The following is a 15795-nucleotide window of genomic DNA, read 5'->3' on the forward strand; positions in this document are numbered from 1 at the left end:
CTTAAATGTAGTTCATTTACACTTCATCATGTACAATGAAGTACACTGTAGAAGCAGTACAGGTAGTCCTCGACTTACAACCACAATTGGGTCTGGAATTTCCATCACTAAGTGATGTGGTCATAAAGTGTGACATTACATGACCACATCGCTTAGCGATGGCAATCCCAGCACCCCCTGTTGCTGTCATTAAGCAAATTCTACTGGTCATTAGCCAAGGACCCACCCCAATCCAAGCCATTTTGGGCTTGGTCCCTCCCAGGCCTGGGCCTCTGTAAGGTAAAGGATTGCCTCCAACTCCCCCCACCTGCCTATGTCTCCCAAATCTCTGTCCTTTTGGCCACCCTGGACCCTGCCTTGCGGTGCAGCAGGCAGCCCCAGAACCACGTAGCTCTAGGGCTACATGCCACACTGTGGCTCGGGCTTCTTGGCGCACTGCGGCTCTGGGGCTGCAAGAAGCCCCTGAGCCGCAGCATGAAGCCACAGCACCCCTGTAAGATTTAGCCATCCTGGCCACAGTCGCCTTCACCACCCTGGACTCTGAGACCCCTGTTGTCCTGCACTTCACTGCCCCAGCTGACCTTTGCCATCTTCTTGCCCCTGTTGCTGACAAGGTGTGCCCAGCCTGGCCCTCCATGCCAAGAAGCACCTTTGCACTGCACTGCTGGGCTGGGCTTGGCGCTGCGGCTCGGTGGCTGTTTCTTGCAGCCCCAGAGGCGCGTGCCGCGGAAGCCCAGCCCCAGCCCAGCCCAGCAGTGTGGTGCAAAGCCACAGCTGCCTCAGTCCCAGTCACTGTTGCCCTCACTACGCTATATTCCGGGGCCCCTGCTGCCCTGTGCTCTGCGGCCCCAGCTGACCTTCACCATCTTCTTGCTCCTGCTGTTGATGAGGCATGCCTGGCCTGGCCCTTCATGAGGCAGCTGCTGGCCACATGAGGCTAGTGAGGCTAGCTTCCTCAGGTCTCATGAGGAAACTGCCATGCGCAACCTGGGGGAAGAAAAACTTGTGCGGCCAACAGCCTTGTGAAGGGCCAGGCCAGGCATGCCTCGTCAGCAGTAGGAGCAAGAAGATGGCAAAAGTCAGCTGGGGGCTGCGGAGCACAGGGCAGTAGGGGGCTGAAAGGACATAGATGGGGGTGAGCTAGGCAGGTGAGGGACTTGAAGCACCCCTGCAGTCGTAAGTACGGACAGGCTGCCAAGCTCCCAAATTTTGATCATGTCACGTGGGTGTTGCAATGGCTGTATGTTCAAGAAATGTCATAAGTCCCTTCAGTGCCTCTGTAATGTCGAACAGTCACTGAATGAATGGTCATAAGTCGAGGACTACCTGTAGTCAAATCTGGATATTATGATATACTGGCACCATGTTCCTAATGTTATCTCTTTTGGGGTCCTACAGTGTTTCCTAACTTTTAATTTATTAACAGTTAGTATTTGAACAATGTTTACCCCAGTGTTCATTCTAGGCATTTGAGACACTATTTTTGGACCAGCTGCAAAACTTTGATTGATTCATTGATTATGTGCCATTGAGTTGTTTTCAATTCCTAGCAACCATATAGATAGATTTTCTCCATGACAATCTATCCCTAACCTGGTCTTTCAGGTCTTCCAGTGGTACAAAAAATCTACTTTATTTAAAATGTTATTGCTCTGACACAGTTTATAATTTAGAGCATTTTGGACAATCTAGTTGTCTAAGATAACAGACAACTAGTGTTCTTTATGGTGTTATCTCAGCAAAATCGTATATAGTATCAACTTTATTATGTGCAAGAAAATGTTCTAAATTTGTTGAAGTGTTATTGCTAGAAGATGGTAAAAGAAGGTGACTGAAAGAAAGGGGCATAGTTCATTAATTTATGAAATAAGGGAAAAGGTTCTTAGATGCTGTAATGATTTTCCCATCTATAATGAAATGTTACAGTTTCTGTGTACTTTTGATCTGAATCAATATCATTGATTGTTCTGCAGAAGTATTGTTGTTTTGGGTTTTGGTTTAAGAAAGGAAAGCTTTGAGCCCAGATGTGATAAGTCCCCTTGTTGGCCTCTGACCAACACTCTTAGATCAGCCAGTACCCACCTGGGATGTTGATCTAGCTGGTCAGCATTTCCCTCCTTATTCAGGCTCAGAGAAAGAATGTAAACAAGAATTGGCTGTATTTTTGGAATCTTCTTGGCTCCTTCTCAGGTCATTGAGCTCTTGTTTCCTCTAAGGGTCATATCACTTAACATTTTCTAGTTCAATAACCTCTGCCTCTAATTTTAAGTTTTTCTAAGTGGGCATAATCCTAGTGGCAACAGAACAATATTCCATATGTTGCACACATTTTTGAATATTTGGATAGAAGTTTTATTCTGTTATCTGATATTGTAGAGATGAAGCCATATATACACAATATTAAATTTCAGGTTTCCTGCAAGAAAGGGTTGAAGTTAGGTTTCTTCAGTGCTCAGCTTGTAGAGTATACCAAGTGTGTAGTATCACAGAGCTACATCATTGCTGAAAGAGTAGTGTCACTTGTGCTTTTAAGGTGGGGCAGTTAATTTTAATATTAGCTTTTAATCTGTTTTTTTGAATTTTTGTATTCATAGTTTTATATTTTAGGTGTTTCAGCTGCCTTAGTATTCAGTTGAATAGAAAGGTGGGGAATTGAATAAGATATAGTAGATAACAGGTTGATATATGGCACTATTTCTTATATAAAAACAGCCATTTCCCTGCTAAGTTAATTGCCAAATAGCATTTGCCACTGTTTCTAGAATCTGCAATTAAACAGAGCTGAGCTAAATAGTGTCCAGAGGTCGAGGAGGTTAGACAAATCTAATTGTCCCTTCTTTTTTAGATTACTCTTTTAAGCCTCCTGAATGGCTTCTCTAATATTTTATTCGATTTGATTTGTGTGAGCAACTCCCACCCCTTTGATTCTTTCTCATACAGTATTTTACTCTTCAGATCTTCCTGATTCTTCTACCCCCTGGTGGATCTTTATTCTGCCACAGGTAGAAGAATAATGAGGAGCCTTCAAATCTCCTTCTTTACATCATTAGAAAGAAAAGAAACAAATGAAAATATTGACATTTTCACCAGCTGGCTGGAAATAGAAATATTGAAGAGCCGCAATACAGTTTGTGCCACTTTCCTTTTCCTACTTAGTTTGAACTCTATCGCAGGCAGAAGGATGGGATCTTAACTGGTGGCTCCCACCATACTTTGTATTACATCTCTGTGGAGCAAACTGTATTTCCCGTTGGGTATGGGAGGGGAAGATTTATTCACTAGCATGTTTTTTAGATATATATTCTGCCTCTTCTCCAAGAATTCAAGGCAGCTTATGTGGGATTTCCCTTCATTTTATCCCCCACAAGAAACTCTGTGAGGTAGATTGAGCCAATTTCTCTCTCTCTCTCTCAGCCCAAAGTCACTGAGTTCCATGGCTAAGGTGCAGGAACCTGGGTCCAGTAGTCCAACTCTGTTCATGAATGAATTCTGTTTATAAATATTTTAGTTATTGAACTCTGTGTGTATTACGTTTATTTTTTGAACAGCTTCAGGCTCTTCTTCAGATATGGTCAAAACTGCCTCCTAGAGAAGCATTAGAGTTACTAGATTTCAATTACCCCGATCAATATGTAAGAGAATATGCTGTGGGCTGTTTACGACAAATGAGGTAAGTAGTATAGTAACTTTATCCTAGTAATTGGCTCACAAGTTGGATCACAACAAGAAAATCCTGTGACTTTTACCCTGAGTGAAATAAATTCTCCAACTCAGGAAACAATTCCAGCTGTGGGCCAGGCTGCAATCCCAGTTTACTGATGATATCAAGAAGATCAGGCTGGGTGGTCCTCCTTTGGGAAGTGGGGTCTAGTCAAGAGACAACAACTCTCCCTTTGCTCTCTGGGACAAATGCTATAGCAGTGGAAGTATAAGGAAAGACACAGATGTTTTAAAAATGCCAGTTTAGAAATCATCCACTAAAGTCCTATGGAAGTGAATCTTTGCAAATTTAGGATTATATCGTGTGAAACATACAGGAATTTACATTTGAGCAGATGTGCAGCAGATTTGGTATGTATATATATATTAATAATAGGTTTTCCACAAATCTATTGCTTGCTTGTTTGTTTAATTCTGGTTAAAGCATAGATTTATGTGTTCAATGAAGGGTTTTGTTTTTTTTTAGAAAAGGCTTGACTGTTATCAGTGCAATGCTGCTGGATTTTGTGGCCTTGACTTCTCAAGAGTGCTGTATTTGATTAATAGCATTTCTTTTTTATTTGCAAGGCTAAATTGTTAACAGAATATTTGACGTCCTCAAAATGTAAACAAGGTGGTTTTTTTTTCTGTAGAATTGGACTAACTTTGATGTAGTATACAGTAATTCCAGAGAATTGTTCCTACTAAGCATTTGCCATGTTCTAAATTATTTCATTATTTTTTCTGCTGTATATGTAACTTTCAGGAGAGTATTTGTATTCAGCATGTTATATGTTAATTTTTGTGGGCATCTTCCTTGCTAAGCAGTATATAAAACAAAATGTTTAAATAATCTTGATCTATGTGGGTAATAAGAAGTACCAGAGTCTGGAAGAATTGCCATAGTTACCAGCACCCTCCCTAATGTTGTGGTCATGTATAATGTACTAGTTACAGCATCATTGTGCTCTGGAGGGTCTTGAGGAGAGTGTTGGCAGCTATGACTGGATGACTAAGTTTAGTGATTTTTTGCTTTATTGCATATGGTAATGCTTTTTACAAATGAATGAACAAAATATATTTCTAAGTTGATATAATCTTTATTTGTAATTTCCACTTGAAATTAAACAGCTGTATTATTTTCTTAGATGTAATCAGCAGGAAAGTTGGGAGGTAGAGTCTTTGAAATTTCCCGTTGATCTTTAAGCCAAAATTCATATAACTAATCCTAAAGAGGTAAAGACTTAAGTAGCCTATGACACCTAAGGAAGTCGATAGTACCTTCTGGGGGATGAGCCCAGCCACCTATAAATTGGAACTTTCTCCTTGTGATGATTCATACATTCAGAGAAGACACAAGGACAGCAGGTGGTGCATGCATCTTTGACAGTGGGGGTCCTGTTGCCTGCCTTGAAGGAGGTGATAGTGTATCCCCTCCTCAAAAAATGATCCTTTCGCCTGAACATCTTAGAAAACTATCAGCTAAATTCCAACCTGCCATTTCTTGGTAAGATTGTTGAGAAGGTGGTTGGGCTTCAGCTAGAGAGGATCCTGGATGCCAGATTATATTTTTCAGTGGTATCAGACCAAGGCACGGGACCAGAAATTGGTTATTCTTGTGGATGATTTGCAGCAAGAGCTGTTTTACTGGATCTCTTTGTTAGCCCTCTTAGCCTTTTGTAAGGCTCTGAAGACCTGGCTGTTCTCCAGGCTTTTGGGTCAGGCAATTAGGTGAGTTCTGTTGGTGGTGTAGTTTTGTTCTGGAGGTTATTGTTTAACCAGGGCATCGTGAGTTTATACTGTTATGATGGTTTTAATCTCTGTAGATCACCCAAAGTCACTGCTGTAAGATGTGTAAATAGATACACTTGCATGGTATTCTTTTGGACCACCTGCAAAGGTTGGGGATTGGAGGCATTGTTTTGCACACACACACACACACACCCAATGTCACACAAATGGAGGATTACTAATAGATTCTCCCAGGAATTTTGCACTGAACAGATCAAAACTGAATGGAGCAGATAGTTCTGGAGTTATCTCTGTGTCAAAGCCAGCATGTTGAATTGTACACACATGCTAATAGGAAGCCACTGCAGAGCCCCGCCACAGGTGTTCATGTTGAGCTTGGCACTGCATTCTAGACTAATTAAAGCAGCCCCATGTAGAACATATTGTAGTAGTCCAATCAGTGAAGTCATGTAATAAGGGCATGAATCACTATTGCAAGATCCTCCTGTCTTAGGTAAGGGTGCAACTGGAAGACCAACTGAACAAAGACTCCTTGGTCTATCCCCCCGGCAACAACCATAGATCCAGGAGGACCTCAAGGTTGCACACCTGTTCCTTTGTTCCTCTGTTCCTCCCTATCAAGAGACCCAACTGGAAGAAGACATTGGGGACACTTGCCACCCACTCACCCCCACTCAGGGGGAAAAATTCTATTTGAGTGGCCCACCCCCAGGTGCCTGATGGATCCAGTGGGGTTTCAGAGGGAACTTGGGGTTATTCCTGATGCTCTGGTGCACAGTTCAGCTGAAACCCTGGTTGCAGCTTGGAATGAGCATGTGACTAGGGCCTTAGATTGGATTGTGCCTGTGTGGACTCTGTGTTCATAGATCCTGTAGAGTTCTCTGATTTATGGAGGTACTGCGAGAGATGAAACGATGCAAGAGAACCTAGAGCACTGCTGGAAAAAGACAGAGTGAATCTGATGAAACACAGGTAAGAGCCTTTATTAGGGCTTACCTTGTGTGGATAAGAGCAACAAACAGAACCTACTTCTCCACTCTTATTGTATCTGCAGATTGCTGGCCAGTGGCCCTGTTTCGGGTGAGCAGGTTCCTCCCTAGTAAGGAGGAACCAGAGGAACTCTTGCAGGGCCACTGTGAGGATTATTCTAGGCATATGTCAAATAAATTCAGATTTACTCTGAGTTAGACTCTGGAAGTGACTGAAGTATGACTTTGCTTGGTTAGCTGGGCAGAGTTTCAGCTGGTTGGTCCTGAGGAAGCAGATAGGGTCCTTGTGGCTGTGAGCTCTACACCTGTGTTCTGGATCCATGTCCCTCCTAGCTAGTCAAGGCCTTCTCCAGAAGGCATGCAGTTAGGTCCAAGCAGTGGTTAATTCCTCCTTGCAGGAGGGGGTGGTTCTGCCTGCCTTGGAGAAGGTGGTGGTTTGCTTCCATCTTTGGAGGTTACTGCATTGGACAACTTTTGGCCAGTCTCCAACCTTCCCTTTCCAACATTGGCAGCATTGTTGAGAGGGTGGTAGGCCCTCAGCTCCAAAGGACCCTGGAAGAAGTGGATTATCTGGATACTTTTCAGTCAGGATTTAGGCCAGGTTATAGTACTGAGACAGTATGGATCACACCTGTCAGTGATCTCTGGGGGGCTTGGAGTGGGAGTGGTGCATCCATCCTAGGCCTCCTAGATCTCTCAGCAGCTTTCAGAACCATTAGCCATGGCTGGCTTAGGAGTTGGGAGTGGGAGGTATGGTTCTTCAGTTGTTGCTCCATGGCTGGTTCCAGTCAGTGTTGGGGTGGGGGAGAGATATAGCCCTAGTCCTTGTTTATGAGGTGCCTCAGGGTTCAGTTCTCTCCCTACTCCTATTCAACATCTAAATGAAGCTGCTGGGTGAGGCCATCTGGCAGTATCATTGCTCTGTTGATAATACTTAATTATACAGCTCTGCCTCAGGCTGGACAAGTGATTTTGTTTAGATGCTTACCCGGTGCCTAGAGGCTGTGAGGGTCTGGATAGGGAGGAACCAGCTGTGACTTAACCCTAGCCAGAGGGAGTGGCTGTGGGTTTTTGGGTCCCCTGGATCTGGAAAGGAGCACTCCCCCCGTCAGAATTGGTATTCAATTTGGGGGTCTTCCTGAACTTGCATCTGTTGCTCAGTGAGCAGGTGACAGATGTGGCTCAGGTGGGACCTTTGCATGGATTCATCTTGTCTGTCAATTGCACTCATTCTTGGACTGGAAGGCCCTGATCATGGCCACTCAGCTTTTCAAAAAGGAGATTGGGGAGGAGTGGTATTCAGTCCTTTAAGTTTTACAGTTCCTTTAGTTATTTCATGTTTCAGTCTTCTACTGGGTATCTTAGAGACTCCTTTCCCCAGTATTTTCCTCCTATTCTACCCCAACAACTATGCAGTTTTCTCTGAGTGTCCCCTCTACCAGGAGATGTGGCATAAGAGGGCCCAACAGCAAGCATTCTCTGTAGCAGCCTCCCTCCTCTAGAATAGCTTGCCCCCTGAAACATGTATGGCCCCCACCATCATGGCCTTCTGGAAGCTGATGAAAATATGGCTCTTTCTGACCCATCATGATACCACTTCTTAATTTTCTGACTTTTAGTTTTGTATTATATTAATTTAATTTTGGATTTGTATCTTGTTTTTAACACTTAATTTCTATAATGCTGCCTAGAGTCTGCCTGGTTTTAGACAGCTAGATAACTTTTCCGAATCAGTAAGTAAGTAAATAACTATTGTTGTTTTATTGTTGATTTTAATTTGGTTTCTTATATATTGCCTTCGGAGCATTTTACAGGAAAACAGTATAGAAATAATCTAAAATTGATAATGCATTTCCCCAAAATTCCACTAGTTCATCTAGGTTCTTTTTACCTATTTTCAGTGATGAAGAGCTTGCTCAGTATCTCCTGCAGCTTGTGCAGGTACTGAAATATGAAGCTTTTCTTGACTGTGCTCTCTCCAGATTCCTATTAGAGAAAGCCATGGCAAACAGAAGGATAGGACAAATGTTGTTTTGGCATTTGAGGTAAGACTTAAAATTACTTGTTACACAAATCTCCTGTAGCAAATAAGTATTTGGGTTTGTTTTATATTTATTCTACAGTGTTGTGTTGATTATTCCGTTTTATATTATATGTATATAATTTATATTTTCACTATTCAGAGAAATTGAACCTTATAATTGTGGTTCCTTTCACACTAAGAGAGAAAATGGTTTATTGTTATCATAGACCAATGTAAGCAAATTCCAAATAAAAATACAATTCTTGAATACAAACATGTTAATAAGAATCAATAACAGTGCATGCAAACATAAATGCATAAATATAGTCAGTTGGATAAACAACTGGAACTAAATGGGTGATCAACAGAACCTGACAATAAATAGCTAGGAGTTGTTTAAAGAAAGATTGTGGTGTTTTGTGGAGCAATATTTAGCGACATTCAGCAAAATAGTTTGATTGATCTGGTAATGACAACTGGAAATAAAAGAAGGAAAGTGCTTGACCACAAATGATAACAACTCTTGCCAGGTGTTACCATAAAACAAGTAGTACAGTACAACATGGTCCAGTGTTTCGATTACTTCTCAATTGCAGGAACAGTATCTCTGCTCAAATGGGATGTTCCAAGATTTCCCCTGAGTAACAGTTCTTGGGAGGACATTGAATCTGGCTAAAGATAAAGCCCTTCTGAATTTGGGAACTGTGATCCTAGATACCTAGCAGGGTAGAATAGATGAGTAGAGCAAGTAAAAAAACATGTTTCTGGGCAAAATTGACAAATCCATTTACATCTTCATGTCCACAGCATGCTGCTTAAGGTTGGCAACCGCACATTCATAGCCCATCTGGGAGATTGTGGCCCATGAAAAGCTGGACGATTTTAATTTCTTGTGAAATGCCTGGCTCCAGAGAAGAATCAAAGTTGTTAACTAAGATTGGAGAAGCCAGACTGGCTGGGAGAAAAAGTAGCTTAAGTCAGTAAGAAAAGATATGAATCCATGTAGATGTTTCAGTTTTAAATAAACTGGCTTCATGGTAAAGCTCTACATTAGGAATGCAGTGGGGAGCTTGGAAGATGGAACTTAAAAATTGGCTTTGTACCAAGGAGAAGGGTATGACTTGTAAGGACCCAGCTAAAAACTCTGAAAACTTTAAGCACCGCAGGTAAAATCTGAGCTCTTTTGGAGTCTATCAGACTAACTTTATCTTTGTTAGTCATTACATCTAAAAATTGTTTTATGGGAAGTCCTCATATCTCAGATTCCAAAATGAATACATCAAGGGAGCTTTAATGGCTCCCTTATCCTACCCCAGGGACGCGGTGGCGCTGCGGGTTAAACCGCTGAGCTGCTGATCGGAAGGTCGGCGGTTCGAAACCGCGCGGCGGGGTGAGCTCCCGTTGCTCGTCCCAGCTCCTGCTCACCTAGCAGTTCGAAAACATGCAAATGTGAGTAGATCAATAGGTACCGCTTCGGCGGGAAGGTAACGGCGTTCCGAGTCGTCATGCTGGCCACGTGACCCGGAAGTGTCTATGACAACGCCGGCTCCAAGGCTTAGAAACGGAGATGAGCACCGCCCCCTAGAGTCGGATTCGACTGGACTTTACGTCAAGGGAAACCTTTACCTTTTTTATCCTACCCCATCCTCAACAATCCAAACTAATTGCTTCTTCTGTACTAATCACCAGTTTTTTTAAAGAAACAGATACAGTTACACACGTTTTAAAGCTCCTTTAAGCCAGCAGGTTACTTGCACATACAGACTAAATGAAGTTTGCCTGTAAAAATGATTGCACACATTTTAAAAATTTATTTGCTTATGCTTAGATGCTGCTTCAGTCAGAAAACAAATCAAAGCGCTTCACATTTCCTTTTACAGTTGTTGAGTTAAAACACAATATAGGTCAACAACACACACACACACCCAAATAGAGTCAAACAACTTTATCACAGAGCTCATACTCTTTCATGTTCATCTAGTACCACATGTTCAGGAGTCACACGGTTCTCTAGACCATCCACAAAAGTTATTTGGAAGATCTAGATCTTAATGCCATCTTATATGATAACAGGGATGGGGATGTCCTTATCTCCAGAGGTGTGCTATTCCAGAGGCCAAAGGCACTACAAAAAATGTTCTCCCTCATTTTCTGGGGACAAATTTCCCTCCATCAGATACCTGGGCAAAAAAACCAAATGGATTAATCCTGTCTACAGAGCTCAGTGGCTGGTCAGCTCTACAGAAACCAGAGAATGATCTTACCCTGACAAGGGACTGGTGTTAATGTCCCCCACCCACCATTCATGCTTTATCTGCTCTGAGATAAAAGCCAGATCTAATATGTGGCCGTTCACATAACTCAGGCCCATGATGATCAATTTTTGCATAATTTAAGAACTTCAGTGTGTATAAAATTTGGCAGCCAGCTGGTCTCCAGGTATTCCAAAAACATCATATCACACTAGGGATAAGTTCATCCCATTGGTTGCTAATTTACTTCTAACTATGATGCAGCATAGAGATTGATTACAAAGGCATAAAGAGTCCAGAAAACATACAGAAAAGGCTACTTTTATACAGTCACCACAAGTTATATAGATTGTATCAATTTAATTATCATGGGCTTGTCAGGTAAGGTAACTGCCCTGAGCTCTGGAATGTGTTCTCTTCAGAAATAGGAGGATTAATAGCCTAGGTGGTTTTTAAACAACTCATTTTTATAGTTATAAAATAATAGCTTTTATGTTTTATAAACTGCCAGGAGATCTTTGATATTTTGCAGTATATAGAAGATTAAATAAATGTTATTTGATAAATTAGTCAAGTTCTGTCTGTATGATTTTTCCATATATTGATTTTTTTCAAGTATATCTTTGGAGGCAGAACTACATAGTTTCCTTAGGTATTTCATTAAAGATGTGCATTATTTCTTTTTTTCTCTTGTCTCTTTTCATGTTGATTCAATTCTGTTCTTCAAAGGCAGCAAGGGGGCTTAGGGAAAGCTCTGCCTATCTGTTAGAATTAGGTGATTTTTTTTTTTACTACTAGAAGTGAGAACCAGTCTTGGATCTACATATGTCTTATGCATTTGTGATTAAGTATATCAGAAGATGCCTTTTTTGTTTCTCAGTTATAAGAAAGAACACTACAGCAATTTGATATAAGGACTGTGTGTGGTTTCCTTCCGTACAACGTTGTTTTACTTTGTAAGGACTTATTCAATAATCTTTAGATCCAGTTTTTCGTCTCCCACTGAATCTCATCTCAAGAAGCATTGGTCCAGCAGGGAAAATTGAAGAAGAGGGAGACAGGATCCTTCAGATTGCTTTTCAAATATTTCTACCCATAGTACTGTTGACCCACAGTACTGGGTCAAAACAGTAACAATCAGGCTTCAAAGCCTCAGTGAATTGGTGCCTTCACGATGGAGGACAAGTGTGCCTTCTTCTCCTTTACCTTTTGATTTCTAAAGCTGCATTTCCAAAGGTCATTCTTCCACTCCTTTTGATACTTCCACAATCTGGAGGTACGTTGGACTTTTGCTCCTGTAATTGGCCGTACGGACTGGAAATTATGGTAGCTGAAGTTCAATTCGTGCTGCTCTAATCCATAGGTTCAGACCTCTCTTCTCTGTTTGTAATGGAACATTCAAGAAGAGGCTCTTCCAATGGCTCTCTCCTGATTTTGGCAGAGCTCTCCTCAGGCTGAACTTTTGTTTTACCTTCAAGAAGATCAGAAACTGGCAGATAAGGCAGAATTCCTGTTTCTGTCATTGTTTCCTCTATTTTGCAACAAGAGATTTTGCCACATCTATGTACACATGCTGCTTTTTAAAAAGTGGAGAATTTAAAAGACAGAGGACTTAACATGGAGGCTGGGATTCACTTCTGCTGTGCAAAGGGGATGAGTATTTTATTTATTTATTTTACTAGGTGTATACTTCCCATGTGCAAGGGCGCACTTGGCTTTGCATCCGTTTGTTTATTTGTAGAGGAATGACAGCGTAATTTGGGTTTTAAGGGCTACACTTGGTTAAAACTACCTTATGATTTGGATATATGCTGTTATAAATACAACTTTAAATATATGTAGTTATAGATACATATATACATTTCTTATAGATCAGAAGTGCATATACCTGCAGTTTCTGTGCAGTTTGGTGTGATATTGGAAGCTTATTGCCGTGGAAGCATCACTCATATGAAAGTTCTTTCCAGACAGGTACTACATATTTTAAATCCTTCCCCTGAGATTATTTATGCAAAGACAATTAGATGTAAGATGCTTTTGCTAAAGGCCAGGCCCTTTTGAAAAGGCACCTATCAAAGCCGCAGTAGTCTTATTGCATGCAATAGAAATAACCAGTAGTTGTTACTAAATCAGTTGTGAAATGCTGCTGACAGTGTTCATTGGGAAACTGGCAAAATAATACTTTTAGGGGGATTTTTTTCGGTTCACCCCCTGCAATCAGTATAATTGAATCCATGCCTCACAAAGGAATTATTTAGCCCTGAAGTGTAGGAAAATATCTTAATTACATGTTAACATACTTGAGTAAACTATTAAAACTTAATGGGTATCTTAAATATATTCAGTTTACTCTTTTGTGGGCTCTGACATTTTCTGTGCTCTTTAGAGGAAATGCATGTCAGTGCAATCAAAGAAGGGGCAAAAAATTCCCAACTGTGCAAACACGGAAGAAATTGAACCTAGAAATACTTCAAAAAGTTCCTGTTTGTCCAGCACAGGTTGATTTTGTTCCCTCATATAATGTTTGCACAGCTCCTGGAATTGTGGAAATGCAGAGAACTTTTGGTTTTCACAGATGGCTGACCTGACAAGTCTCTCTTGTCTTTTTTCCATAATCAAACTCTGTACAGCTTCCACAGCATCCTGCCTAGAATGACTCAGCCTTCTGTAAGAAAGTTCAAGCCTTTAAAACATGCTTTACACTAAAATACTTTTTTTTCCATACAGAACCTACTGAAAATTTAAAAGTGGATACTAATTATTAAGCAAGACATATTTTCCAAGTTTCTTAACACTGGTCTAAGTTTCAGATTTATAAAGAAGCTATGATCACTCAGCAACAGCTTGTTTTAATAGTAAGGGTATCAGCACACTGGATATGAAGACATGTCTGACAATTCATGGTTTAAGGTCATACTCCTTGCTTCAGCATTATCTTCCTAGAATTCCAAAGACAAGGAGATAGTAATTTAACAAAATTGGGAGAAGCAGCAAAGAAAAAACATGTGCTAGTAGGTCCATATTAATAGTCAACATTTGTCAAAAATAAGGTTGGATTCTGCATCTTCCACCTGAGATTTAAGAGCACAAAGACTGGGAAATTTATGGAGTATATAAACGTATTACATTGAAGCAGACAGACATAAATCTAGTAAATGAAATAGTCAAATTTTGTATTTTGCTCACCACAATCAACTTTACAATTGTTCCGTTTCAGCTATGCTTTTGAACCCATACTAGGTACATAGAGCAGACATGTTTGTGCCCTTTAGACCTGAATGTACCAGGATGGAAATTGCTCTTTTGATAACTTTATCCCCTGGTTGCTATGTTATCTTTTAAAAAACGGTAATATGGATGCTACCGACATCATTCTAATCCATTCAGGATTCTTGGTTGCAGCCCAGTTCCGAAAAGCTGCACAAAATTTCCCATCTCTGATGTGGTATTGAGTATCCAAGCAATGCTATGAAGAACTGCAGAATTTCCTGAAAAGCCCTCTAGACACAAACAGCAAAGAGATGTCTATAAGGGTCCTTATGATCTTTAAAGACCTAAATGATTGAAGGCCCTAATCTGTATATTAGCATCTTCAAAAAGACATTTTGAAGATGCTCCTGTAATTAAAGCCCCTTTTATTGACCCCATGGGAGAAGGGCTTTCTGCTTCATTCTAAAGCTATGCAGCTCACCAACTTGGAGTCATATTTTATAGTGAGGTGGGGGGTGTATAAATTTAATAATAAATTAAAAAAAACATTCTCTTTGCTCCTACAACAACAGTTGACAAGTATTGACAGCCAAATCTTTAAATGTAAATAATTTTCGTATTTTTTTTTATGTTTACATGTTTTAGTTGCTAATTAAATAAATAAATAGCCTTGTGAGGAATTCTGTGTCAGTTAGAAGAGGGGAGGTTCTGAGCAAGAACATCATTTCCATTTATTGTGGGTCTTGTCAACTACCTTTGGCACAATGCTATCTGAATATGGAAATTAAACTGATAAGAGAATAAGATGTGGAGATAGAAAGTTATCAAAGTTAACACTTAGCTATGATTGCCACAAACAAACAAACATTCAATCTCACTTCTGTAGCTCTTCTAGAAGTTGCCGCTTTACTTGATATGCTAATGATTCACCCAGTGGCTGTAGTCAAAATAAGGGAATACATTATTCTGGTAACTTAAGTGGTTGAAAATGAAAAGATAATATTACGTTTGAAAAGCTGGAATTGGTTTTGTTGCAGCTCAGGAAAAAAGTGCCTTTAAGTTTTAGCATATATGCACCACCTTGTCTTTTATATGGTGAAGATAAATATGAGGGAAAAACAAAATGAAATCCCTACCTTGTCAGGAATGAATGAATGAATGAATGAATTTATTTACTATCCCACCTTTATTATTTTTATAAATAACTCAAGGCGGCAAACGCACCTAACATTCCTTCCTCTGCCTATTTTCCCCACAACAGCAACCCTGTGAGGTGAGTTGGGCTGAGAGAGGGGGACTGGCCCAAGGTCACCCAGCCGGCTTCCATGCCTAAGGCGGGACTAGAACTCACAGTCTCCTGGTTTCTAGCCCAGCACCTTAACCACTAGACCAGACTGGCTCTCAAGAAGGTTTTTAACACCCTGAAAGTTAAAAGGAATTTGCTTAGTGGCATAGATTGATTCTAATTATGCTAATTTCAGAAATTATTGCCTGTACATTGGATTATCCATTAGCATAAGCATGGTTCATACATCATAAGGTAATTTATGATTTGATTAAGTGAGACTTGCTGAATAAGCCACAGTAGCCAGAACTAAACAAAGCACACATTTGTGTGGTGTGTGAACCCATTCATTCATTCTAGAAGCTAATATCTCAAATACCTGTTTCAGGTTGAAGCACTGAATAAGATGAAGACATTGAATAGCTTAATAAAACTGAATGCCATGAAGCAAAGTAAAGCTAAAGGAAAGGATGCGATGTATACCTGTTTAAAACAAAGAGCGTACAGAGAAGCCCTTTCCCATCTCCAGTCCCCCCTGAATCCTTCTGTTTTACTTTCAGAACTTTGGTAAGTTGACCTGCTCTC

General features: G+C 40.6%; 1 protein-coding gene across 2 annotated transcripts in view; it reads left to right on the plus strand.

The window, feature by feature from the left end:
- PIK3CB (phosphatidylinositol-4,5-bisphosphate 3-kinase catalytic subunit beta) overlaps nt 1–15795 on the plus strand; it is a 92933-nt gene that overhangs the window by 59060 nt on the left and 18078 nt on the right. For both annotated transcript variants that reach the window (XM_063306721.1, XM_063306723.1), the window contains 4 exons: nt 3549–3670; nt 8342–8485; nt 12587–12686; nt 15599–15777. In XM_063306721.1, coding sequence (XP_063162791.1) covers nt 3549–3670; nt 8342–8485; nt 12587–12686; nt 15599–15777 — 545 coding nt within the window. The remainder of the gene's footprint in view (nt 1–3548; nt 3671–8341; nt 8486–12586; nt 12687–15598; nt 15778–15795) is intronic.

Source organism: Candoia aspera, chromosome 6 (genome assembly GCF_035149785.1).
Source record: "Candoia aspera isolate rCanAsp1 chromosome 6, rCanAsp1.hap2, whole genome shotgun sequence".
Lineage (NCBI taxonomy): Eukaryota > Metazoa > Chordata > Lepidosauria > Squamata > Boidae > Candoia > Candoia aspera.